Source organism: Aythya marila (assembly GCF_965140915.1).
Source record: "Aythya marila genome assembly, chromosome: W".
NCBI lineage: Eukaryota > Metazoa > Chordata > Aves > Anseriformes > Anatidae > Aythya > Aythya marila.
This window is the reverse complement of record NC_139081.1, coordinates 2,201,276-2,227,267: the sequence shown is the minus strand read 5'-3', so window position 1 is coordinate 2,227,267 and position 25,992 is coordinate 2,201,276. Positions and strand designations below refer to the sequence as shown.

General features: G+C 39.8%; 1 protein-coding gene across 3 annotated transcripts in view; it reads right to left on the bottom strand.

Moving 5' to 3' along the window:
• LOC309889390 (dymeclin-like) overlaps positions 1–25,992 on the bottom strand; it is an 85,094-nt gene that overhangs the window by 19,010 nt on the left and 40,092 nt on the right. For 2 of the 3 annotated variants that reach the window (XM_082782195.1, XM_082782194.1), the window contains exons 10-14: positions 21,617–21,799; positions 19,860–20,038; positions 16,124–16,249; positions 10,225–10,338; positions 8,586–8,680 (exon numbers count right to left, since the gene is read on the bottom strand). In XM_082782195.1, coding sequence (XP_082638321.1) covers positions 8,586–8,680; positions 10,225–10,338; positions 16,124–16,249; positions 19,860–20,038; positions 21,617–21,799 — 697 coding nt within the window. Of the gene's footprint in view, positions 1–5,826; positions 5,852–8,585; positions 8,681–10,224; positions 10,339–16,123; positions 16,250–19,859; positions 20,039–21,616; positions 21,800–25,992 lie in introns of those variants that run through there. The other variant, XM_082782196.1, reaches the window with a different exon arrangement.

Genomic DNA, 25,992 nt, shown 5'->3' with positions numbered 1-25,992 from the left:
TTCTTTATGTATGTGTATAGATCGATGTGGCATAGATCTATGAGCAACTGCAAAGCTGGTAAAGCACTGCACGTAAATATTGACACCAGTTAAAATGGGAAAGATGCAGCAGCCATACAAGAGCAGAAATCAGGACTTAGAATCGACTGCATTATTTTATACTGATGCTTGCTCACAGCCAGAATCCAATTTGAGTTTGTCAGGTAAATCCTGATAAGTTCACTACTCATTCATCTATCTAGATCAGAGTTGACAGTTTTTTTTTTTTTTTTTCCAGAAAGAAAACTTCTGAAAAAGGAAACAGTACACGTTGTATCTCAATCGAGCAGTTAATGAGCCAAATAGCTTCCAACTGAAGATAAAAGACAGGTTCAAGCAAGTCATCATCTTGAATCACTTGGTTATTTCTTTTAAGGCACGCTGTCCTATAAATACGTTCCATTCAAAACAAACTGCAGAAGCAAAACTGCAGTTTCTATAATTCTGCTAGGACAACAATAGTTTTTAGACCACTCTTAGAAGTCACAAAACCTGCTGTCCTTTTTGTCTTTGAGGATTTCTTGTTGGCTTGCTGTTGGTCACGGTGGTTTGTTTTTGTTACCTGCGGGTGGAAAGTGCAAACAGCTTCTTTAGCCCTGAATGGGAAAATAGTCCAATTTCATTGGAAATACGGAAAAATGCTGAAATCAATTTACGTGTAAGCCTGTTCCTTCTGGAACTTGCTAAAAAGAGGAACGTTTTTAAAGCTTTGTCCTGCCATGTAGCAATTAGCAGTAAACCCACACTACATAATCCACGATCAATTCGCAAACTGGGGAAAAAGAAAAACCAAAATACATTATTCTGGAGGTTTTTAAGAGATGTGGATGGTTTAGGACATGGTTTAGTGATGGACTTGCTGGTGACAGGTGAAATAGGTATCAAGACTTCAATGAATTTTAGTTCTGAGGCCAAGTTTTGTGCTAATTTGAATTATGCTCACTACTCACACGTTCTGCCAAGCGGTGACTTACGGCTTGAGAGATGCTGAAGTGCTGCACGGTTTCCTAGACGGCAGAAGCCTCATGAATTGTAGCAATGAATTCCCCCCAAGAAACGCAAGAATTATCACGACGTCTACATTTTACAGGTCAGCAAAAGATTTCAGTAGAAGATTGATCCACTCTGCAAGAGCAAGCTGCGACTACCAGAGACCCAACACTGCATAGGTGATATAAAAATCTCTTTGAGTATCCTGCTGTGCACACATCTTCTGCTACCAGCCCTCGGATTAAAATCCAACCTCAGACTCGGTGGCTTGGAGTTGTTTGATCTTCCCTTCCCCAAATGTCATCTCTCAAACGCAGTCGGCACACTAGGATACCACGAAGGCCCCTTTCTGAAAAGCCCTTCGTTTTTCACTCGGAACATCCCATAAAAATGGGATGATGGTTTTTGTACCACACTACTGTGAGTGGAAAAAAAGTAAATCTCATTATAAAGAAGTTTCTCATAAATAGGGTATCATTTATATCCAGGTTGGATTTAAGTCGGCTCTCCCCTAATCTACCATGCTATAAACTATCTGAAAGTTAAGCAGCATTAAAAGCAAAATGTCTTTGAGGCTTCAAAATGTCTTTGAGGCTTCTAATTCTGACTTCCCAGGCAATGTCAATCGGTCATTTTTGTGGCCTTTGATACCGAGTAGGAGTTAGTGCTAAAATCTAAGGCACGCAGCACGTAGTAAACGCCACCAAAGCAAAGGACAGGCAACAAAAAAAATCAAACGTGCTAGTTGAGTTGCAGGTAGGTCATCTAAAGCTGAAGAAAGTCTTAGGGGACAGGAATTAGAGGATGCCATCGTTTCTATCAACTGGTCTCCCAAAGCACGGTCAGGCCTGCAGGGCATGAACACAGGTGATGAAAGGCAGCGTAATTCTGATTTAGAAAAAAAAAACAAAACGCCTCTTGTTTAGAAAACTTAGCAACAGCATGACTAGGTTCCTTTCTATTACTTTCATTAAGGTAATTTCCTTCTAGCACAGGTATAATCTATGTGCGATGAAGAAGTAAATCAAGGGAAATCATTACCTCTTACTCTTAAACAGCTCAGAGCAGAGATATTTACACATCGCTATTAGAAACCAGGGATTGGTGACTACACCCCTCCCAACGCCTGCAGAGGCAGAAATCACTGCTTCAGTGCAACTGTTCATCGCCCTCGATTCATTTGCTTTTGGTTACAAAAAGGGAAAGCTGATGCTTGGGGGGTTCAATATTTTACCAGCTCTGGCCACAGGGCGTTTATTCCAAGGGCACTTTGCAGAATTTGATCTTTTCTTACTGCGTAACGTGACTTGTGAAGTCTCTTGATACACACCGGTGTGAGATCAGATGCCTTTTCTCAAGGGTTTGCCATTATGGACGCTTGGATATTATGATAGAGAAACAGTAAACTGGGATTTAATTGCCCAATTAAAATTTGAACCCAGAACTTAAAAGGCTTGCCTACAAATCAGGCTTGCGGTTGCACTGAGAAACTGCTGCTGAAGTCCAGGCTCCTGTACGGCACGATGCAAACCTGCACGTTTCCGAGCATCCTCCAAGCCACGCAGCTCTGAGCAATGCAAATACCTTGTTATAACCCACAGAAGAGTAATAAAGGGCACAGCAACTAGTTTTCTTTTATGCATTAATAAAAATAAAGGTTATTCCTCTATGACTCTATCTACTGGCATTTTTATTTTTTATTTTTTTTACCTTGCTCTTTGCGTACTGAGAACTGCCATTTCTGAAATCAAACTTTTCCAATATCATGCTTCATAGGGTCACAGAGGTACACCCCCAAATTCAGAATAGAAGCACCTTCATATTGGAAAAACATGGTTCTTTCTCATTTAATACCTGATGCAATAAAGCCAGAAATATGAGTTTGCCAGAAATATTGCATATTCCATTCATCTACTTTCTTTCACTCACCTCGCACGCCTCATTTAAAATCTGCAGTGCCGACCACGCTGAAATTCTAGCAATTAAAAGCGAGACTCCTGCATGAGAAGCACCTTTCCTGAAGTTTGCAAGCGAGAAGGAAATTAGAAACCAAACAGCTTTGAAGCATTCATGCAGAAACCTGGCAATTTATTTTTTTTTTTATTCCAGTTTTGCTCCTTAAGAACCGCCTTTGATTTGGGTAACTCGGTTTCACTTGGTTTCTGCACCGACTGTCCCGTTGCCATACTCAAATGAAAGAGGAAGCTGAATGTTAAAGGGCTTCCCAAAAGCACCGTGGACATCAAAGGGAATAAAAAGGCAGGAAAATCAGAAGGCTCGCAGCCTGGAAAAGCCACGTGGGAGAGAAATGGATTTATCTTCCTCCATGCGAGCAGCCTAGCGGCTTCGGAGCCAGCAATTACATCTCATCATTGCCGCCGTTAGGAAATGTTACGAAGCAATTGGTTAAGTTCTAATTTCATCACCTTCGCACAATCGTTTCAGAGTTTTCAGTTTCATGTGGGCCTGAAGAAGCAGGTCAGATCACAGGTCTCGCTGCTGCACAAATGTTTTCCTTTCTTTGTAGGGCGCACGCAAACCGGACTACTTGAATAACCAATTGCCTGGCCAATGCAAAATCTCTGCTGCTTCTGTACAAAGAGATGCTTTTTGAGGGAAATTTAGCTTAAGACAAAGCAAAAAAACAAATGAAACCGCAGTCCCAATCCCCCAAAACACATTAATACTACAAGGAAATGATGATAAACATGAAACTACGCTGACACTTCTTTCTTGCTTTAGAAATCAAGCTTGTGAAGAAGGTAGGAGAGCTTTCAATTTCTCCCCAAAGCCATAAAAACAGAAAAATTCCACGTGCAGACCTGAACAGGGCCTTAGCATGGACAAATTCAAAAAGCCGCCAGAAGGAAAAGCAAATAGGATTCAAACTTACAAGGCAGGGATGTGAACGTGTTTCTCAGCCTCAGCTTTTCTTTTGGCTCTCATTTTAAGTAGTTAAGTTAGGTTAAGTGAGCTCACCTACATATTTAAAAAAAAAAAAAACACTTCACCTATATATTATATATAAAATAAGTAAGAAAACACTTTAAATAGTCGCAAGCCAGGAAAAAAAGGCCAGGGTACCACACCTAATGAACAGATGCATTACAGAGTCCAGCATCAGTCTGCCAAACACAAGAAGACATGAAATATATGATTAATTTTCTCCTCGTTCCTAATTCATAAAAAAAATAAAACAACAAAAAACAACGACTGATCGTCTAGGGAAAAGAGGAGGCAAGTAACACGCCCTCTTCTTTTAAGAATAACAGAATATAACAACTGATAATGTGACAAATCAATCTGATTATGTAAGACCCATAATAAGGTAGGCAGAAACAATACCAAGGGAAGATAAATGGTCTAGCACTCCATCAAATTACCTCAGGAGCATTACAAAGATGTGCCATTCTACGAGGATGACGAATGAAAACACTGCAAGAACAATGACCACTACAATAAGGGACATTGTGCACTACCCAAAAATCAGACTGACCATCCCAGCAGATATTTGTATTGTAAACGAACCCGTTCTTGGATAAGCAGTGAACTTGTTCTGCAAATAAGTCAGTATTCATTTCTGCAAAGCCAAGCATTCAAGCAGTTTACCGGTACCTAGGAGCAAGGCACGAATTTAAGTGATAAAAAAATCATAAAGATGGAAGAAAACCTTCAGAGCAAATGTTTCTATAGCTCACGTTTTAATCTGGGAGTCGGTAAAATCATTAGAGTCTAGATTCAAATTACTCCGTATTTCAACAAACCAGCTACGTGGTTTCACAGGCAGCACTATAAAACACACAGCCACATTAAGAAAATCCAGAGATTTCTTCAGGAATAAATCAAGTTAAAAGAGCACTGTGATGGGGACTACATTTTGCAGTCCTGCCATGCGTATTTCCTAGCACTAACTCCAGAAAGCTTTCTTTTCGGCCAGTATGAAATTTGCCAGTTGATGCTATTTACAGCTGCTAATTATTAACAAATACCTTGCAGCAGCAATGCAACGTTTCTACAGACTCAAGACAAACTTCGAGATGACACTGGATTAAAAATGGTCTTTAAACGGACTCAAAAGGTGCAGTTTAAAGCAACACGATGCACTCTTATTCCTAAAGAGCTTTCATAAATATTTTAATTTGAGAATATCCCATAAGATGAAACGATAGTAAAAAAAATAAAATAATAATCAAATAATAAACACAGTAAACCACAAAACAAATGGTTTGGTTCGGGAGGTGAAACAAGCTGAAGTCTCCAGACAGCAAAAGAAATCAATGAAATGTGACACAGGTAAAATTGTGCCACCTCTGGATATTTCCCCTTTAGATAACCTCAGAGAAAAGTGTTCATAGTGGGTCACACAGCCATGCACATAAAGAGCTGTTACAATAGCATAGGAAAAAGGTAGAACTAGCCCCATAAATTCGTTTCATGTTAGATGTTCACGTTTAATTAGCGAGGTGTATGGCAACCTCTAGTGGTATATGCCTGCTTAGGAAACAGCAAACATTCCTACATAGAGATGGAGGAAAAACATTTGCCTTAGGTAATCCGTCCTCTTTTTGTCAGTAATTTACTAGAATGACTCAGTGATGAGATGTCAAAATCCTGCTGTTCAGGGGAAGACTTCTTCATTTGCACTGTGTGCCACATCCCAGAGCAGGCAGGCTAGCTGTCGAAAAGCTGAATGTCATAAAACCCCTCTCCAAACAGGATCAAGGAATTAATGCCCAGGAGCTTGTGGTTTTAAGGGCCAAACTGAATACCTGCGATAACAGGATCACTTAGGTTTGTCGGTTCACTTTGTGGTTAATTGGACCTGTCGAACGAAGCAGAACAAATGAATCCGACAGCAGAGAAGCTGTCCAATGCAACAAGCAAAGGAAAAAACCTCGCAGCAGGTACGTAGCACTCCACCTGGCTGGGTTTTGTTGCTTAGATACTGTAGCCTCATCATCTGTGACAACAGCGACTTCAATATAGGTTTTTTTCTTCATTTTGTTACCATTTTTTTTAGTAAGTCTGCTAATATAATTTAAAAATACTACAAATGTCAGCTCTTGATAGAGTCACAGCACAGTGGAATAACATCCGTGGCACATCGCTGATAACACAGCTCTGTGTAATTAAAACCAAACAAGTGCTAACAATGGACAGAAAAGGGGAAAGATTTCAGTATACACAAAGTCTACGCATCCAACGTTAAATGAATACCGCCCTGGATCTTGTTACAAACCCTCTTTTACATCTATTTTTACTTCCCGCAGCTGCTTGTGATAAATTCATACAAATCGGACAATTTTTATGCCTGCTGGAATGTGAAACAAATTACCCAAGATTATGAAGTTGTATTTTACCGAGATCGTAAGTGTAATATATTGAATATTTTCTGCTAATTCTTTCACAGAAAATAGTCTTAAGAATTTAGAACAATTGGCAATTTCTGCTCAGAACAGGATTAGGAAAAAGCTTGCATGGAAATGGAATTACTTCTCACATTAAGGAAGGACTCATTAGAGCATCTGGTGAGGCTTAAATTATGACCGTCTATTCATTTGTATTGCTAAGCAGATTTTAAGTTCAGTATTTCACAGCTATTTAATCGAAAAACCTACACCCTAAAATACTTACTTATGAAGTACTGTCTTCTTTTTGGTCTTTTCCTTCAAAGAGAAAGTGGTGTGTTTTTTTTTTTGTTTGTTTGTTTGTTTTTTGAATTAAGGGTAGTGTGGTTTATATTCTCACACAAGCTTGCACTCCGATAGTAGTATCAGAGTAAGAATCTAAATAAAAATATTCTACTTTGGGATCATGGAGCAAGCTGGGTCCATTGTTGCTGGTTAAATTTAAAACCTGTGACTTTGTAAGATAGGAAAAGAAAGGACAATGAATGCTTCAAAGCATTAATCTCTTATGAAATGTGTTCATAAATATTTATTCCTATTATTTTTCTTAATAACCATTAATATTTTATTATTATTTTAGAAGTATGTATCTTGACAAGAAATAAAGCTAAATTATTTCCATCACGGTACTTAAGCCTGCCAGGGAAACCCTGGCTGAAAGCTCCTGAAATGAAAATTCAACCCTATGAGCAGTGAAGTCCACAGCCTGCCTCTGGAACCAACTCCTCCTTCCACCGGCCCGCCCAACTCCTAGCTGTACAAAACATTTTACAACGGAATTTAATTCATTTTATATTAAGGTATTTTGCTTTATAAGCAATCATGCCTACTGTGACAAATTAAATCATGATCTTGGTGGCCACGTTTACCTATTTTTAAGATGTACATATTTTATTTTCCTGTTTTATGTCATTCACTGTTATTCCTCCTCACTGCATGAATCCAGCAACAGAATGGTACCTTCAGTAGGAACAGTACAATTATTTCACAACTAAAATAAAGTAGCAACATTAAAGTCACATTTCCACTACACACGTCTAGACAGATGACAACGCACCCCAACTCCACAGATGTTGAAATGCCGCATAGAAGGAGTGCAAGATAATTTAATTGGGTTACACAGCCTCGTTGGGGTCTTGAGCTGGCTCTCAAGCACTCGTTACCACAGGGTATGAAAAGAGTGTGTGCATCAAACAGGTAAAAGATAGAATCAGAAAGCACTCATCCTGATTACAAGTCGATACTTCTGCAACCAGGCATTTCCAAAAGAGAAGAGGCTAGGAGAGAATTACATCCTAAATCGCAGTGGTTTAAGAATGAGATGTGTTTCTTGTTAACCGAGCCCTTTACAAAGTGTACAGGCACGCAATTATCATGTACTTATTTTTGGCACACTGTCTGGACTTGACAAGCACTGTAAGAGCTTATTCCAGCTTGCATTAATAAGGACCTTCCTGATTTCCCTTGGAGCATGGAGCAGCGGTGGCTGCCAAGATGAGGATGCCTGACGCGTGATTACCTGCCTTTACCAACTGGGCTGCAGCACACACACACACAAATGGAAAAGACCAACTTCAACTACTTCTCTGGGTGGTTTTTAAGGTCCCTTCCAATCCGAGCCATTCTATGATCAATCGAGTATTTATTACTACACGACCTAATATACTTGATCACTCGAGAAGCATCAGTGTAAGGTTTATTGCCTAGATTTGCAGCACCCCATCATAAAATAATCATTACATCTGACATAAGAAATAAATCGTTTGTCAAATGTGTAGGAAGAACTCAAGCAAGTTGAAAATCCAGTACTTGAGAGCCAACAGTGCATTTTTATAACGTGATACATGACTAAAAATGCAAAATTTACACAAATCCCTGAAAACCTTTCAGTTTAAAAGCAGCTGCAGAGCTATTTTGTTAGGAGAATCAAAAGTCAGAAATTTCTGAGATAAGAGAAACTAATTATTTTTGTGCATTCAGGAAAGATCCAAGAAAAAGATGATCTTTTATTCTTGTATTACCTAGTTACTCTGATACAGTTTCAGCTATTTACTTCACCATTACCTATTACAGCTTATAAAATGCAAGTTCCTCTGCTGCTGAGTTTTACCAAGGATGAGAAGTCCATTTCAGAAGGTTTATATTTACCTGATGATCCTCTGAGCTGCGTACTGATGAAGAGAGCGGAACTGCGCTGACATATTTGCTAAGGCGGCCAGACAATTTGTATGAAGGTATTTGTCCTGTCAGAAAGGAAGAGGAAAAAAAAACACATCAAACTTTCATTTATTTTTATATATATATATATAAATACTGTCACCTATTGCAGGAAACCACTCAACAAAGTGATACTTGTTGCTTTAAAGGATGAGGTCAAAAGCATATAGCAAAACTGCAAAATGCACACACTTGGTGGTATTTTAAATATTTTTTCTTTAGATAATCAGGCTTAGGAGTCATTTCACACAGATTTCAGAGTGTGTATGCATACAGACATATCTACATGTGTACATCTTCTCATTTTAAGCAATATTAATTTACAAAAATATCACAGATGTAGCATATTAAAAGAAATTCTCCTCCTCTCCATTTCTCTCTCTCCATTTTGTAGTCTTATCCTGAAGTTCTCTGCTTCCATATATATGGAAACTATTCCATATGTATCTTACAACTATTACAAGATACTTCAGGCTTCTGCTCCTCTTGTTACCATCCCTTAAACCATTTGAGCAGAGAAGCAATTAAATGATGGCCCTATCAAATTCAAGGGTTTTCACAGAACCAAACTTCTGAGTCGACAGTCAGATGGAAATCTTCTGTACCAAATGATCTTGGCCGCAGACAAGTAAACATGGAATGAGACATTGCTCAAAAGGGAAAAGAAGAATTAATCTGAAATCCACGTAATGACTTGGTATTACTAGTAATAGCAGGACTTGCAACGTTATATTCAAATTTGGAAAGAAATGCAGCCATGTTCAGACATTATTTTGAGTCTTGAGGGTGACCAGCCTCTATGCATCAGTGTTCAGGGATTTATTTTCCATTTTCAGATCTAAAATATACGTTTAAGCTTGAGCATAACAGATTCCATATCCTAGAAACGTATGTCAAGATCTTTCTCATTTCTTCTAATTCTTGTGATCACAAACGTGAAATCCTCAAGTTTTCCAATCTAAAATGTATTTAAAACATTTTTGTCTACTTCATGTAAAAACTTCCATGCATTTAACCGTTGAAAATATTTAAGAGTAGGCAATACAAAGCTTATATGTTCAAGATAAAAGGTTTAGAATCACATGCATGAAAAATGCGTAAGACCAATCTGCTCTGAAGCAGTTTTGCTCTGTGACAGCTTAGAAAGGTCTCACGACCCAGCCACCATCCTACTTCATAAAAACACTAACAAATAGACCTGGAATTTCCATTTTTTAGTGATTGAATAGAGGCAAAGAACCTATCAGGCATCATTTCATCTCATCAGCCAAAGGAACTTTTCCTTCTCATCTGAAGATGGGAATTCTGTACCTGAATTAAGGACTTCAGCAAATGCTATTTGATGAATTGAATATATAATAATACAGAAATTGTGTTGCAAGTTCAGAACCACATAATGCCGTGCTTAGTCAATATGACTGTTCTCCCCTTTTGCTTCCATCCCGTAGCTTCAGATGCCAACTGGTTGCGACAGAAGGAAGAAAAATCCCACACCCTGTTTGAACCTGAAATCGCTCTGTTGAAGTTTGAAACCCACACTGTGTACTTAAGCACTCCACGTAACTCTTACCCTTGTCCGTGTCATGTTGTACTGGATGGTTCTTATCACAACCAGTATCAGGAGACTCCCAAGTGAGATCTCTGTTAAAACACGCTCAGCGTACCAAGTGATATTTTTCAGGATCTGAAAAAGAAGAAAAAGGAGTTCTTTAGCACCTAGGTTTGGATAAGAACATAAAAAGCTGTCCACTCTCACATTCCTTAAGATAGGTAAACTAACTTTCAGCCTTAAATGCGACAAAACCTATTGCATTCTAATGAAATAAAAAAAAAATGCAATATTATCATCTAGTCAATCTCATCAGGTTTATCAGAAGTCATGTAAACTAAGTGCAGAAAGACGATCAGATTTCACAAGTCCTTAATTTCCATGCCCTGTGCCACCACTCTCCTATATTTTTTGGTATAGGAGATATTTTGATATGCTATTTTTGATATTTGATATTCTATTTTTGGTATTTGATATTCTATTTTTGATATTTGGTATTCTATTTTTGATGTATTTTGATATATTTTTCGATCTTACCCTTTACACTTCTGTCTCCACTTCCACCCTAGCCACCTGCACAGGGTTTCCAGTTCCCTCCCGTTCTCCCTCATTACAAATTGGGTAAGAGGCAGCACACACAAGCTCTGACTGATTGGCAAGTGCACACATGCTGAAGGACGCAGAGCAGATCAACAGGTCAACATCTGACTTCACACCAAAAGCCTTCTCCTGCCGTAGGTGGTCTCCCCTTAACCCAGCCGATGACCTTCTCTAATCTTTTAAGAGCTTGTAGATCCTTTTGTGCTCTTCATGAGCAGGGAGAATGAGCTTTACCCCTATCCCAGAGCTTATTGCAGGAAGAGAATCAACACCCAGAATTATCAGCAACCAACTCTAAAGGAGTAAGCAGAAGTGTCCTAAAACCATGAAAATTCTTTAGGGATTTAGATAATTTTCGGTCAAACCAAAGATTTGCTTAGCAAGGACTATTCCACGCAAGGCTACCACTCTGCATAGATTTTATCTTTGATATTTTAAAGGATGTTTCATTGAAGCTCCATGTATAATGAAAAATACCATCAGCCACTGAAGTTGGCTTTTGTTCCCCGTAGCATTACACACACTGAAGATATTTAAATCCTAGTTTGGTTTGGTTTTTAACGATTATGGAAATTATGAATCACAGGACTGCATGAGAACGGGAAAGAAATGAGTTATCCCATACTACTGCCAAAAAACAGGATTGGTCTCTAGAGCCTGTAGTAAAAATCTTTGTTTAGTCCTATTCTGATGGTCCCCGACCATTTTCTGGTACTCCACCACCATAAGCACCTTTACTCCCTTTAAGATTTGCATTTGGTAATTAGACAGGGAAGTTCTTCCATTTGCTGTTGTTTTGGGTCACCACACAACAAAACCTGGAGTTTTTCTTGAAGATTTCCAGGTGGTTCTCAAAACCCATCTGCTGCAGCCACGATATGAAACACCCTGATGTCTCTATCTATAGAAACCAAAATTGTAGCATCACCAAAAACTCTAGACAGACTCACAAGCTACAAGGATCTCTCTCTAGATCAACGATGAAGCTCTTTAACAAGCAACATAAACAGTCAAAACTTAATTAATTAGTAACTTTTAAGGACACCTCGTTCTCGATTTATTTATTCCCTGGTAATCAAAACTCAGAATTGGCAGATGACCTTGTTTAAACAGGGATTTTCCCTGTATTAATGCATTCTTCTCTCAGAAACCGCGCCATCTTTACAATCCACTTCTTTATTAGAGGCTAAGGGACTAATTGCCATAGCATGTAAAAATATTTCCAATCATACATCTGTGTCCAGAAGGATACTGAAGATCCAGATAATTATAATCACTCTCTGCATTAAAAACAAAGCCAAAGAAAAATAAAATATGCACAGGTGAGATGAAAGCACAGTTTGAAGACGCTTTAAAAACATTAATTACACGATCATTTTCTTACAGGGGAGGATGAATATCCTATATAGGAGTCTTGTAAGAATATTAAATCACATTTAATCACATTAAAGCCTTACGAACTAAGCAGATGATGCACACCACGATCTGTAAAGCATGAAAGATCATCACTACTATGTGTGTTTGTGGGTTTTTTTTGAGGACCCAAGAGGCACTCGAGCAACCTAAAGACCCTAGGTCTTCCCAGCATTTTCCCTAGGCACTGTGTAAGATCATACTGTCAGTAAAAATAAGTATTCAAGACATTCAAAATTACACATATGTTTTACCAAAACTCTTATTCAAGAGATTAAGACGCAAACCCAAGTAGAAAAAAAGAATCCTCTAGGCCTTATTCTAGAGGATAATATTTTGTAAGTATGATCTTCAAAATTTTGGAGGTTTTCTTTTTATTTAAAAAAAACAAACAAACAACTTTTATTTACTTCCCACCTTCATTCTCACCGTAAATTTGTCTCTTGAACCTCTTTCAGAGTGCAAGAGACAGTCAAAATAGTATCCTAATGATCATTAATCAAACTCTCTTCCCTATTATGGCCTGTCCTCGTTCTCTTTGCAATTTCTCCTAGTTTTTATCACAGCAGATTGCTTGGAGACCTAGTGCAGACCTCTCCGGTGAAGAGCTCCAGATCCATCGTGGAGCGATGCAGCTTTTCAGAGAAGAGCAATCTTTTCGGATGAAGCCACACCAGCGAGTTGCCATTTCTGAGACAACCCCATCTTCCTGAAATAGTCCGCTCCTCTTTAAGGAAAAAAATTAACCAACAGTGCTCGATTAAGGACCCTTTTTAACACCAGGCTCGTGGACACCATGCAGGAAACACAAACACAAAGAACTGGAGCTGAATTCTGTACGTACCAAGCGCTGAGATTCTCCGTTTCCCATAACTTTCCTTCTGAGATATTTCTTAACACAATGGAAGTGAACACACTTCAATTGTGATTTACACTCTATTGGTATTTATTCTGGCATAAAGTACTAGAGTGGTGCTGTAGGTTGCTGCCACTGAAAGTATTCCACAAAGTTATTTTGACATCCGATCTCCTTTTATTTACGGTTTCATAAATCAGCAAAGAAAAATCACCAATACGTGCCCCCCTTTGGGGAATTCTTGCATTTACTCGTTTACCCTGTTATTATTATTATTATTATTAGTGAAAGAAACTGAGCTCTACATGGTTACAGGGCCCTAACTGCATTAAGCCAATTGTGGGAACAGGACCTATGGTTTTGATCATATTTTCCAGGCGGTTAAGACCGCATTCATTTTCAACAAAAATGCTTCAGCAGTCAAAAAGAGTTTTTGTGGTTTCCTGAGCTCTTTACCAGTCGGTATAATCACAAGATTTAGAAAACTGCGCTCACTAAAATTAATCTCAAAAATCAATAAATAAGCGTGGGTGAAATACCACAAAGGAAAATAGCCCATAAATGGACCGTGCAGTCATGCTGCTTATAAGAACACTACGCAGAATATAGAGCAGCAGAGAGAAAAACGGGTTAAATTCTTTTGTTCTTCATACTTTACCCAAGCGATGGAAAAAAAATCTCCTGTATTTGTTAAAATAATTTTTTTGGTAAGTTTTTGCAGTGAGCAAGAGCTCATTCTAGTTGTGTAACTGATGCTGGATGTTTACATTTGATAAAAACACATAACGTTTTCCCAACTCCATTCTTACTATTTTGCTTCCCTGGAATACCCTCTCAGACTTTAGGGCACGTGGAGTGAATACGTAGAAAAGTTTAAGGCATAAATTACATTACACTCTACTTTTTGAGTAGTAATTTGGTCATACGTACCTGGAAACAGGCCTCTAAATCATTCAAAAGCATAGGTGAGGAGAATTGATGAATCAGTATGATTTTGTATCCTTTTATTTTATTTTTTTTAAAGGCAAAGTGAGGCACAGTGTCTCTTCCCCACCCTGGGATCTGTAGGATCCCACTACCAATACACCCATTTGCCAACAGCACCTGAGTTAAGCTGCAATGCTCACATTTGTCTTTGGCTATCCACATCCCTCCACAGAGTTCAGAAATGCCACTGACCAAGAAAGTCACTTTTAGGAAGTATAACAGATTGTATTTTTTTCTGTAAATAAAGGAATCCTGAGGGTTTTGAATCACAGCCATCAACTCTCTTTATCACATTTCGTTCAGGTGTTTCTCAGAGTACACCACGGAAATTTTGACCGAGGGGAGACAGTCGGGGTGACAAAGAAGCTCACATACCCAGGCTCGCAGACTCTGGGACCTCTCAGCCACCTCTCACTACCTAGCCAAGAGCAAAAATAGCTAAATCCTAGCCACACAGCACCACTACCAAATGGATGCTTCTCACCAGGCACTATGGAGTGAGCAGTAGGGAGGAACAGCCACAGAATAAAAGAGACAGTCGGTGAAAACCTGAAGTAAAATGAAGATTTAATTGAGAAGAAAATGGAAGAAGCAAAGGCAGGGCTGAGAAAATCAGTACAGGCTGAAAGGAACCAGATATTTTTGTAATTAAAATGGAAGTAGTAAAATAACATCCACATTACACAGAAAACACTAGAACTGCATTGGCAGGGTTAGTGGTGATGGCAAGAATAAGCTGGACAAGGAAACTTGATTTATGTTTTCATTCCGCAGCTGGATCCTCACTGACAATGTTAGGGAAATCTTCCACTTTTACTTCTCCAGTAAGGAATTTGTTGAAAGACCGTGTGTAAAGCCTTTAAAATGAATGAAGACCGTGGAAAGAGATGATGGAGGACAGGAGTGAAACTTGTGGGTATTACCTTAAACCCTCGACAAGCTCAAATAATGATGAGATAATGTAGAAGACCTTGTGACATGGAACTTGCATATACACATCGCACACATGCGTTTATGGTTCATATGTAGAGGTTCAAGGCATATGAACCATGAGGCAGAAGAAAGTCTTCAGGAAAATGTTTCGGTCATCTGCATGCTTACCAAAAATGCTCCTTCTAAAAGCTGCTTCCTAAAAGGTACTTCCCAGGGAATTTGATATAAGTATCATCTCCTCTTACTTTCCACATACAGAGCTATGTATGTATGTATACAGAAAATAATCTGAGATTTCAGAGAATAAATATTGTTAAGGCTTGACCATTTGGCACCAAGAAAAAACACCAATTTGCTCCAAAACAGGCTGGAAATTCACCTGGGAGAAAAGTTTTATTTCGGCACCTGGACGCTTGCTTCCTGCTTTTTGCATGTCAATAAGTTCACATAACCCCAAAAGACAGTTTCCACCTCCTAGGCAGGAATGTAAATAAAACCAGTGCAGACATCTGCGTTACCTTAGATTTATAAACCAGGAAACTAGAATGTTATCACCCATTATTATCTCCAGCACAGATGGTCAAGGCCCATCACAGCTAGTCACAATTTGGATCATATTATGTGGACAACATGAAACAGATATTAATCTAGCAGAAAGACAGAAAAGAAATGCCAAGTAAGGAAGCAACATTGAGCTGGAAGTTTATTTTCCAAACTAAAAACTCCTGTCAAACTGGTTAAGGAAAGTTTTTAGAGAGAAATATTTTTTTTTTCTCCTTTCTATCCCCTCCATTTTCTCACTACACGTCTTTGAGACAGCCTGCTTGGTTATCACTATGCTAACCTGGGACAGAAAACACTGAAAAATAGAGAAAAGGATGTACATGCAGCATCTCCTTTGAGAAACGGGAGCAGGAACACGTTGGTTCACGTCAGTAAGGAATGATCTGAAAAGACTCTGTCGTTTATTAGTCCTTAAAAAAAAAAGAAATCCATACGTGGCATCAAACCTGGATGAACCCATCCAGCCTATAAACACTGTCTGCTGAGAAAAGAGACGCAGATGCACCTTTGTAAATAAAGATTTAAGCCGTTTTGGGGTCTGAAGAATGATTTATTAAAACGACTCACCACTTCGTGAATGGATCGGTTGAAGCCGTCGTCCTCGGTAAGGATCAGCAAAATTATAAGAGCCATGTAAACATGGTGTGAATTCCTTTCTTCGACGTGGTACAGGATCTCAAGAATTGGCAGAACCTTTCGGGGAAAACAAACGCGTGTGTTAGTTTAGCCTTTCAAATACCTCAGACAATAAACAGAGGAGGCTCTAAACCTCCCTGCCCTTAACAATAACGTAGCAAATTTCTCCCTCTTGAAATAACCACCCCTAAGCGGTGACGTAGAGTGTTCAAACACCTTCCATCTGTTTTGTTCTGTCTCCGAAAGAGTCTAAACAAATTCTTTCTTGTGGTGAGACGCGGAATTTCAATTCCTAAGAAATGAGATTTCCAGCCATACTTGCTCCTGTAGGCTCTGAAAGCTTTAGTTCCCTCCTAGACTCTGGGAAAATGAAATTATTAAATGAGATTTTCAACAGTTCAGACAGGAAAAGAATTGTTTCTAACCATTTCTGCTAGCACAGGCCTGGTCTGAGATGACTTTCCTCATGAAATATAGCCGGGCATATTAAAGCCGAGGTGCACAGGGTCATTTTAAGCCCTGAAATTCAGCTCCCGTTTTGGTGTGTGGAGCTAATCCCAGCAAAGAACCAGTTTGGGTTGGGTTAAGGCTAGAAAAAAGCCTGTTTTTCCAATTCTAGACAACACCCAGCCAAAGAGAGCTGACATTACGATGAGAGTTCAGCCCAAGGTCTTGCAACATTTCCACCAGGATGAACAGCTCCAGCCAAGGTCTTGCAATAATAATGAAAAGGAGATCTCACTGCAACTGCAAAAGCATACCTGAATGCTAGTCTAAAGCTAATCCAGATGCAAACGTTGTCCTCTCACCAACTGAAAATTAGCTTTCCACTGGCTCGCTACAACGTGGCTTCCCCACGCTGCAGAAATCGGCCTGAATCACAAAATACCCTGGAAAAAAGGAACTTGAGAAAACTCCGAATTCCAAGATAGGGGATGAGAAGCAGAATTCATTCCAAGACGATTCTAGACACCTAAAGGCTTTGCTGTTTTTCAAAACAAGCCGAGTGAAACAGGATGAATCATGTGAAACCTATTCTGGTGACAGGCCAGGACTCCAAGCACTGCATGAGCCTCTGAAATTACCAGAATGTTCTGTTACAATCAACAAGTCCCAAAAAACAGTTGGAACACGTTAAACCCACGACAGTTTCTGCTAAAACCTACGAGACCGAGCTAAGTGCTGCAGGCCATGAAACCTTTCTGACAGATGCTTTAGCCAGGGTCAGGACAACGCCACAGCAAAAGAGGAGGAAAAAAAAAATAAAAATTACACGTTGCTAACTTCCTTCCTTTAAATTTTCGAAGGAACTGAAGGAGGCAAACTCTCCGTGCCATGTCCAGGTGGAAAGCAAATCAACACGTACAGTTTCTACGTTCCTCCTCCTCCGGGCACTTCTTCCTTCGTATACTGATTGCTGGGGTACACGTTCCTTGAGGACAAGTGGTACTGTTCAAAAGCTATCCAGGCAAACCACCATTTAAATAAAAAAAATCAGGAGGCAAGATTGAGTTAGAGTTGTAGTTACCTTCAAATTTATCAAGAATTGTAACCAAAATGCACTTGCACACTTTCATATCTATCTCCTCGTGCACTGGCATGGGCCATGCTGAGAAGACCCTGCATTAGTCATGCTTGATGCAACATCCACACTCACTCTTGTGGCTAACAGAAAACTCCCCCAGTCCATTTCTCCAAACAGACCAGGGCTACATCCAGGAACACTCATGCAAAGACGTGTTTTTTGTTTGTTTGGTTTTGGTTTTTTAAAGCAAAACTGCTGTGCTGCAACTCTTTATTCAAAAAACCTTGGCATACCCTGATCTTCTGAACGTGCAGTCACACCCTCCAATGAATGATTTCTGAATGAAACTGCAAAAAAAAAAAAAACAAACATACAATTCCCACTTCTACTTGTACTGCAGGCCCTTTTGTTGAGAGCCTTTCATTCAAGTATCATTATTGGATTATTACTAACACTCCTTCACCAGGAGGAGCTTTGAACCAGGAAGGTACAGCCACCATTAAAAAAAAAAATCACTTTTAATCCCCAAAAACACGGGGCAGGTAAAAACAGACACTGCGAACTGCAGGTGCTGTGTTCAGTCAGGGGTCACGAGCAGTTTCCCAAGCAAAGAGTTTTAAAATAGCTTTTCTCCAGCATACACTGGATCACGTAGCCAAATTCCAGACACGAACATCCCTGATAGCATCAGGTATTTAAACCAAGTATTTGATGAAGTTATACAAAGTGACTTGCTATAAAATATGGAAGACCTATCCTATTCTTTCTACCAGTTATTGTAAGAAAAAAAAAAAGATATATTGCATTATCAATGATAAAACAAGAAAAAAAGGGATCTACATGCAAATGACAGAGGTGGATTTATACCCCAGCAGATACAATCTGTTGTACCATTTAACAAATCCACACGGAATCAATTTGCAAATTAAACTGAAGTTAAAAAAAAAAAAAAAAAAATCAAAAAAAAACCACCCTAGGAAATGCCAAAGAACATCTGCTAGTGATGCTTCCTGGGCACCAAAGCCAGAAAAGTATATAAAACCCCAAAACAATAAAAAAAAAAACGGACAGTAAACGTTGTAATGTGTGGAATAAAGGGAAAAAGGAACAACCTCCAGAACGGCCACAAGTTTAAGGTGAGAGCTCAGCCGAATGCTGGCCTGCTCTCGTATGTCACAGCCCCTTTTACTTCACCCAGCTGGCACTGTGTGAAGAGCCCACTAATTTATGCTTGATAAAGCCACGTACAGTATCACAGAGTATCTGAGGACCTGCATCTTGAGCTGTTTTAACACACACACCTCGTGCTTCTTCTGGGAGCTACATATCAAACACCACGATTAGAAAATGCACACACCTCACCTCAGCCTCTCCAGAGCAAATGGATGCGTTTAGCAGCTGTGAAACCTGACATGCTCCATTCAATAAAAGAAAATTCAACGCGATGATTTGTTGACAGAATCTATACAAAACGACTCAACTCCACCCCTAGATAATCTGCAGACTACCCAGGAGTTCAGTTTTGAATCATCCATTCAACATCGACCGTCCTGCCTGAGTTTGCCAACAGTGGTGTCTATCAACTCCGATTTTTAGCAATGCATCTGCTCGAGCTTGGATTAAGACCAACCTCATTCCATATCTGCCATCAAACAGGCATGGGATCTAATTATCTGGCAGGATTGCACGTCTTCAAATGGAAAAGGTTCTCTCTTCTGCTACCAATTCCCCTAGACAGCCGTTATTTTATTAAAGGAATGCTATTTAATAAGCAAGGTTTGTTAAAGTGGTTTGTGACATCACTAAACATAGCAGGGAGCAGAAGCTAACCTATAACCTACAAAAAAAAACGTGGCAGGTGTCTGTTATACTGGCTATTAACCACAATCCTATTTAAAGCAGCCACTACAGCTGCATTTTTATCAAATCTACCAAGTAGGCCCTGACTTTCAGACCCTGTAAGCCATTTGTATGCAGAGCTGCCCTTCTGAGCTGGCCTAATGAAGTGAGTGGGGTAAATAATTCAGAAGCAGTGCTGCCCTCGCATCCTATTGCCCCCACGATAAAACGGGGGACACTGGAAGCTGCTGACACCCAAATTTCCAGGAGCAAGGAGTATAGTGCAAGGAGAACAACACTTACAAGGTTTTCTATGTCTGTTCGTGCCAACACGTATGTCCGTACGTTGCCGTTTTGATGCAGAAGCATGTACAAGAGGAGGGTCGCTTGATCAGACCTCTGCTGCTCACACAAAGCCGTGTACAAGCTGTTAAAATTGATCTGGAAAGCGTGCGGATTTGATGACGAAAAAGCACTGCTATCTGAAACAAAGAAAACAAAAATAATCTTTAGCAAATATATTTTTAACCATGCAGATAACCTGTTAATTCTAGAAAATCCTCTGGGTGGAATATTTCATGCAGATACCAGAGTAAGGAGGAAACAAAACCCACCCTTACACAGACGGTCATAACCATATAGGCTAATTAAAAAGAATTTAAAACACCACAAAACATAGTTTAATACCACTTAAGCTAACATTAAATTGTTCATATTCACAGTATAATTCGTGGCAGAGCTGGAAGTGAGAACAAAATGGTTTTCTGCTTTTCACAGGTAGCTTTACCAGCTTCAACAACAACTTCCATCAGCACAAATCCTGAACATCCAGGAATTTCCAGAGGAAATGGAAAAAAACAAGTCTGACAATCAATGCGCTCATACAGCACGTCAGAAAGCCAGATTCGTGTCCTCTCTCAGCCTCCTGATCTCCCCAAGTCAAAGATTTTGCCTTTGCTTTCTTCACAAAACACCTCTGGAGAGTGAAAAGTTTTGTTCCAGTGCAGAAGAGGTCCCTTCCTCAGCTCTCAAGAACCTCCACAGAAGTTTAAAACCTGCTCCTGTCCAGCTCTGCTTGGAAACACCCATCCAAACCATGCGATGACACACGAAGTTGGGCAAATCTGCCTTTTGGGGATGCTTTATGTCAGTATCTTGGCAACTGGATACAAAGGCTATCTTTGCTGAGCACACAAACAAGCTAAGCATATGGAAAAGCTACAGCAATTTCGTGGCAGGAGGGTATTTTGGGAACAATAGCAGTCTGGGTACTCAAGCATTCTACAAGTCTGGACTTAAAAATTGCCGTATTTCTATAAACAAGACATCCGAAGTTGAAGAATTTAACTAAAATTCCCTAGTTCCTGCAGCGACAGGCTACAGATTTCTGAATTGGTTATTGCTTAGTAAAAACGCGTTCATTTGGGAAAGTTCTGCTGCAGAAAACAGTGTGGCAATGCTACTACTTCCATGTTACTACTACTATTTTCCCACTGTTCTGGATCATCTCTGTACCAGTAGAGATTGACCACATGAACGCTACCTACACCCCCTGAAGTGTGGGTGTCCCACCTGATACAGATCCTGGAACTATAAAAAGTCTGAAACTTTCTGTATGTAAGCCTCATAAAAGCGTTTACACTTCACCAATTTCTCTTCAGACTTGAAGTACAAGAAGCGAGCAACACAATTAGAAATTCAACTGCTTATCTGAGCTCTAAGGGACGCGATGCCAGCTAACCAGAATTTCTTCAAGTACTATAGATTTTTAGGAGACTCCTCCAGACTATCAGATAAGTGACCTGCTTATAAGTCAGCTTTGTGTCTTCTGAAATTATGAAGCTTTCTTGAATTCATCAAGTCTGAAGGAAAGAGCATCCTCTTTACTCTCCCCCTTCAATTAAGTTTCAGCAGCTGGGCAACTCCACCTCAAAAATCCCAGAGGAAAATGTAGTATTACATGTGCTTGCTAGAGAGAAAATAAATGTTGTAAGGGGAATCTCCAGCAACTTAATGCTTCTTTTTCATCAGTTCACGCTTAGAAGTAAGGACATACAAACCTTGGGTGTTCTTGAAGGACATAATAGCTTGCCTGTAGGGGTTCGGTGTATCCGGAGCATCAGTCAGATTAGCTAAGACCAGGAGAAGCAGCAGACTCTGATGAGCTAGAGGGGAGCACTGCTCCAGCTGCGGCGTTGGTTTACTCCCCACTCCACCTAACGTGAAGACTGTCCGCAGGCCAGCTGCAGAGAAAAAGCAGAAGGGATAAACAACGTTAGGGGCCTTCAAATTTTAATGAACAAATCCCTCTTTAGAGGGAAACATCGGACACACAGGTACATGGAAGAATTAAAAAAACACTTCACCCCGGTACCGTGAGAAGAAAGTTAACAGATACTAACAGGAAATAATCTCGACTTTCAAATTATTTTTTTTTATTAATGTCAAAAGTCAGAATTAATTCTAATGTACTTTCTTCAAGAAAAATTCAAGCAGTTGAGTTTCCAGCCTTCTACTCTTCCAGCTTCAAGTTGCACAGGACAAAAACCTGTAGGCTATTGGAACGGAAAACATAAAAGAATTTAATGTGCTCTTAACCCAACAACATTTCAAAACAGCCAAATATTATTTTTTTTTCTCCAATATAATTATATAGGCAGATTTTGTAATAACCCAACGCTCCCTTCACCAACACAGTTGCAAGGCAATTACTGTCACGTCAAAGACAAAGGGAACTAATGCTATTCACTGCTAAGCAGCTTGGAGGACCTCTTATAATAAAAAGCACCATAATTAGAGCCTTCTCTTAAAAATTTCACGTTGCTTTAACAGCCCTGTATGACCATGTTTTTGATCCGTTGTCCTCAAATTAGAAGGAGGAGGTCAAAGAAAAACATTGACCATAAAGTTTGCTTTTTGACTCATGATTGCTCCAGATACACGCAAAGAAAGTCAAAAAACAATCAAAACCAAAAAAAAACAGCCTATTTACTATTTATTTATCAATGTCATTTGTTAAATGAATTCAAACGTAGCACGTTTCTTCTCCAAGTTTGGTATAACTCTCAACTAAGCCAGCTTTTCAGCTTTCCACCGTCCCATCCTTCTGTAGTTGGCATCTGCCATTGCTTTCCTCAATATTTAGGAAAAGAGGGAGATGGCCAAAGCACTGGCAAAAGTTGAAGCTTCCACCAGGGAGAAGGAGGTCGTTATGACCGAGACACGTTGATCTCTGACCCAAGTAACCTCTTGAAGCTCTGCCTGTTGCAAAACACGATCCACTTTTCATTGCCATTCTCCAACACAGCTTTATTCGTTTATCCATTTCCACAGGGAGCCACATTACTAGATATTATTATTTTTTTTCGGGGTCAATTAGAGCAACATTAACATTTTGCCAATTATTCCTGGCAAATACTTTGCGAGGAGGGAACACGCTGCTTTTAGTTTCAAAAGCAGAACAAACAGCTCCGTTTTCCATGCTCTTCCTCAGAGCTACACACCACGTGTGTATATATATTTTTTCCCCCTTTTCATACAATTCTGTGTAAAACACAGCAGGTAAAGCAAACAGGGCTCCAGTACTAGTCCGGTACTTCAGGTGCTGTCAAAGTTGTTGTTGAAGCATTTCCTAAACCAACAACAAAATCACCCCCTTTGGGTTTCTTTCCAGATTCGAAAATCAACTCCTACCTTCAGAGCTCTCCGACAGCTACAACTGAACAATACGAGGCAATATTTGCATCTGGTTCCTACCAGGATAAACGAAAACCTCATTTGAAGGGTGAGGTGCAGCTTTTGCAATAGCGAATCCAAGAGCTGCTCTGAGACGGCTAGGAACACTTTTCCGAGCCATGAAAACAAGGCCGGGATTTTAATCTAGGTTGACAGCCTGTGGAACAACACTTCATGGCAAAATGAAGTTATGACACATTCATCAAAAAGGAACTGCTTTTTCCCAGACTGTTATTTAATGTAAATAGGAGGAGGCAGAAATCTCAGCCTCCTTTACTCGTTTCAGTAAAGAAACGAGTAAAGAAACGGTAAAGAAACAGTAAAGAAAACGAGTAAGGTTCGTGTTTGTACTTACTTGGAGAAAAGTTTACATACACTTACGTTGTCACAGTACTAAATAAAGTATTAACAGCTTGATTTCGAAGGTTTTCAAACCAAAAGACAGGTAAGAACACAGACAGGGCTTAAAAACGTCCTCAGCAAAAAGCACTGAAATTAAGAGCCCTTCCAAACTCAAGCCATTCTGTGATTTTGACTCTCCCTGGTTCATGTGTCCTGCAGATCAAGCCCTAGCTCCACACCTTGTTTTGGGAGCATACAGGAAAACATTTGATGCTATAACACCAAATAAAATAATTACGAGGAACTACAGCAAGAGGTTTACACCACATTCACTTGATACCATCACGTACTTCTTCCACCAAAACCAGCAAACAAAGTATCATTCAAAACCACTGATGTTAGCATTTCACCCTTCTTATGACCAAGCAGCCGCTCTGGGAACTTGAGAGGTTTTCTTTTTTTATTTTATTATGATTATTTTTTTAAACGTTTTTTACGTGTGTCACATTTCTTAAGTCAATTCAACGAGCCTCACATTGTGGTCTGACGCAGGCTTTCTGGTGGCCCCCGGAGAGCTGGCAGTTCGCGTTGTGCTGGCTCCTGCCCTCGCCTCCAGCTGCTGCATTGTGTTAGAAGACAGCTAAAAATACAGAAATACTTTCCTACGATTACTTTTCCATGTAAGCCATCCCTCGAGTTGCCACGGGGATGTTATGTAAGAACGAACGGGAGAGGAAAAAGCGGCCCACGGAACCATAAAGGCTGGATCAGCGAGGCAAATACTGCACGAAGACGGAGCTCACGTTACGTCTCAAGTCATTTTCTGTTTTAGAAGCACATCCTTAAGCATCTCAGGGCTGTAGTTAAGAAGCTTAAACTGCTAATTGTGAGGGCTATGAGGTATACTTACATAGCTGATGATCTTATTTCAAGCTAGCTTGCAGTACAGAAGCAGAGCCACTTTAAAAACCTGGATGAAAGGTTAGTTTCTGGGGGGCTGGCCTGGGGAACAAAGATCGTGACTCTGATCGTAACCGATTTTTTTTATTATTTATTTTTTTTCTCCCCCCCAAAGAAACTCCACCTGAAAGCTGCGCTACCAAGAAGCATCGACATGGCTGAGGAGGCTGAGGCCGTGATGTCACCGACACATTTTGGAAGCGGGTTTTTTCAGGAAATGAATCACGGAAGCGAGTGAAATGAGCAGATGGATTAGGTAACTGCCTTCCATCCCCTACCCATGCAGAAGCGCTCCCTCCAGTACATTTTGTTATTTTACCCAGCCTAATTTGAAGGGACTGGTAATGGAGCTTCAACCACATCCTCTGGGAAGAGTGCTCCATAATCTAATAAACCTCAAAGTGCAGATTTTTTCCCCCTAATACTCAGCCTAAGTATTCCTTGGTTCAACTTCATTTATTCCTCTAAGTGGTACTCTCTCTGTAAGACCAGAAAACATTTCTTCCCAGTTCAATGTTTACTGCCTTTAAATAAAAAGGCACAGTTATCTTTTCTCTTTTTCTGCCTGGCCAAATTATATACACAGATTTTTTTTCTTTCATTTCTCTTTTTTACCTCTCTTCCTGCGTTTAATCCCAGCTCCGACACTTTGCGACCTCCCGAAGGTCACTGCAAATGCTACAGATGCTAAATTGCATCAATTTAATAACAAAAAAAGCACATCCCTTATTCACTACAAAAAAAGGTTTATTTTGTTTTACGTCATATATCCTCTTTATCACCAGATCTCAGGAGTTCTCTTACTGTGACGCCTAAAACAATACAGGCTTCTTTTCATTTCTGGAGCCTTATTTGCCGTTGGATTGCCCAACCTGCGTGTTGAACTGCAAAATAAGACTACCTTCCATCTCCAGCTCAATTACAGAGCTGTCAAAGCTTTCGACAACACGGCCGTAGCAGGAACACATCAAGAAGTTATGCGCTGAACATCCTCAGATGTGGCTCTCTTCTGCACGCAGGCACTGAAGAACAGGGCAGCTTTGTTAGCTAGAAATTGAAGAGGTTTTTGGTTGTCTGTAAGGCAAACCTGAGTATCAGGCATATCTGATGATGGACACCGTGAGGAATTAAGTGAATTACAAACCACGCTCCTAAATCAAGTCTAAAATGAAGCCAAATAAAGCTGGAAGCCACTGTATATAAAACCATTAATTCACCTCAGCCAATACACTCCAAAAAAAAAGCTACAGAAAGAGAACAACTTGAACAAGGCAGGAAACATTCACGTATTTTCCTTAGCTCCGCTGAACTAGGAGTCACGGGACTTGAATTTCTTTGGAGTTCTGCTTGTTTTACGGCAATAACAGAATGAAAAACTTCCAGGACAGATGGGATCGTC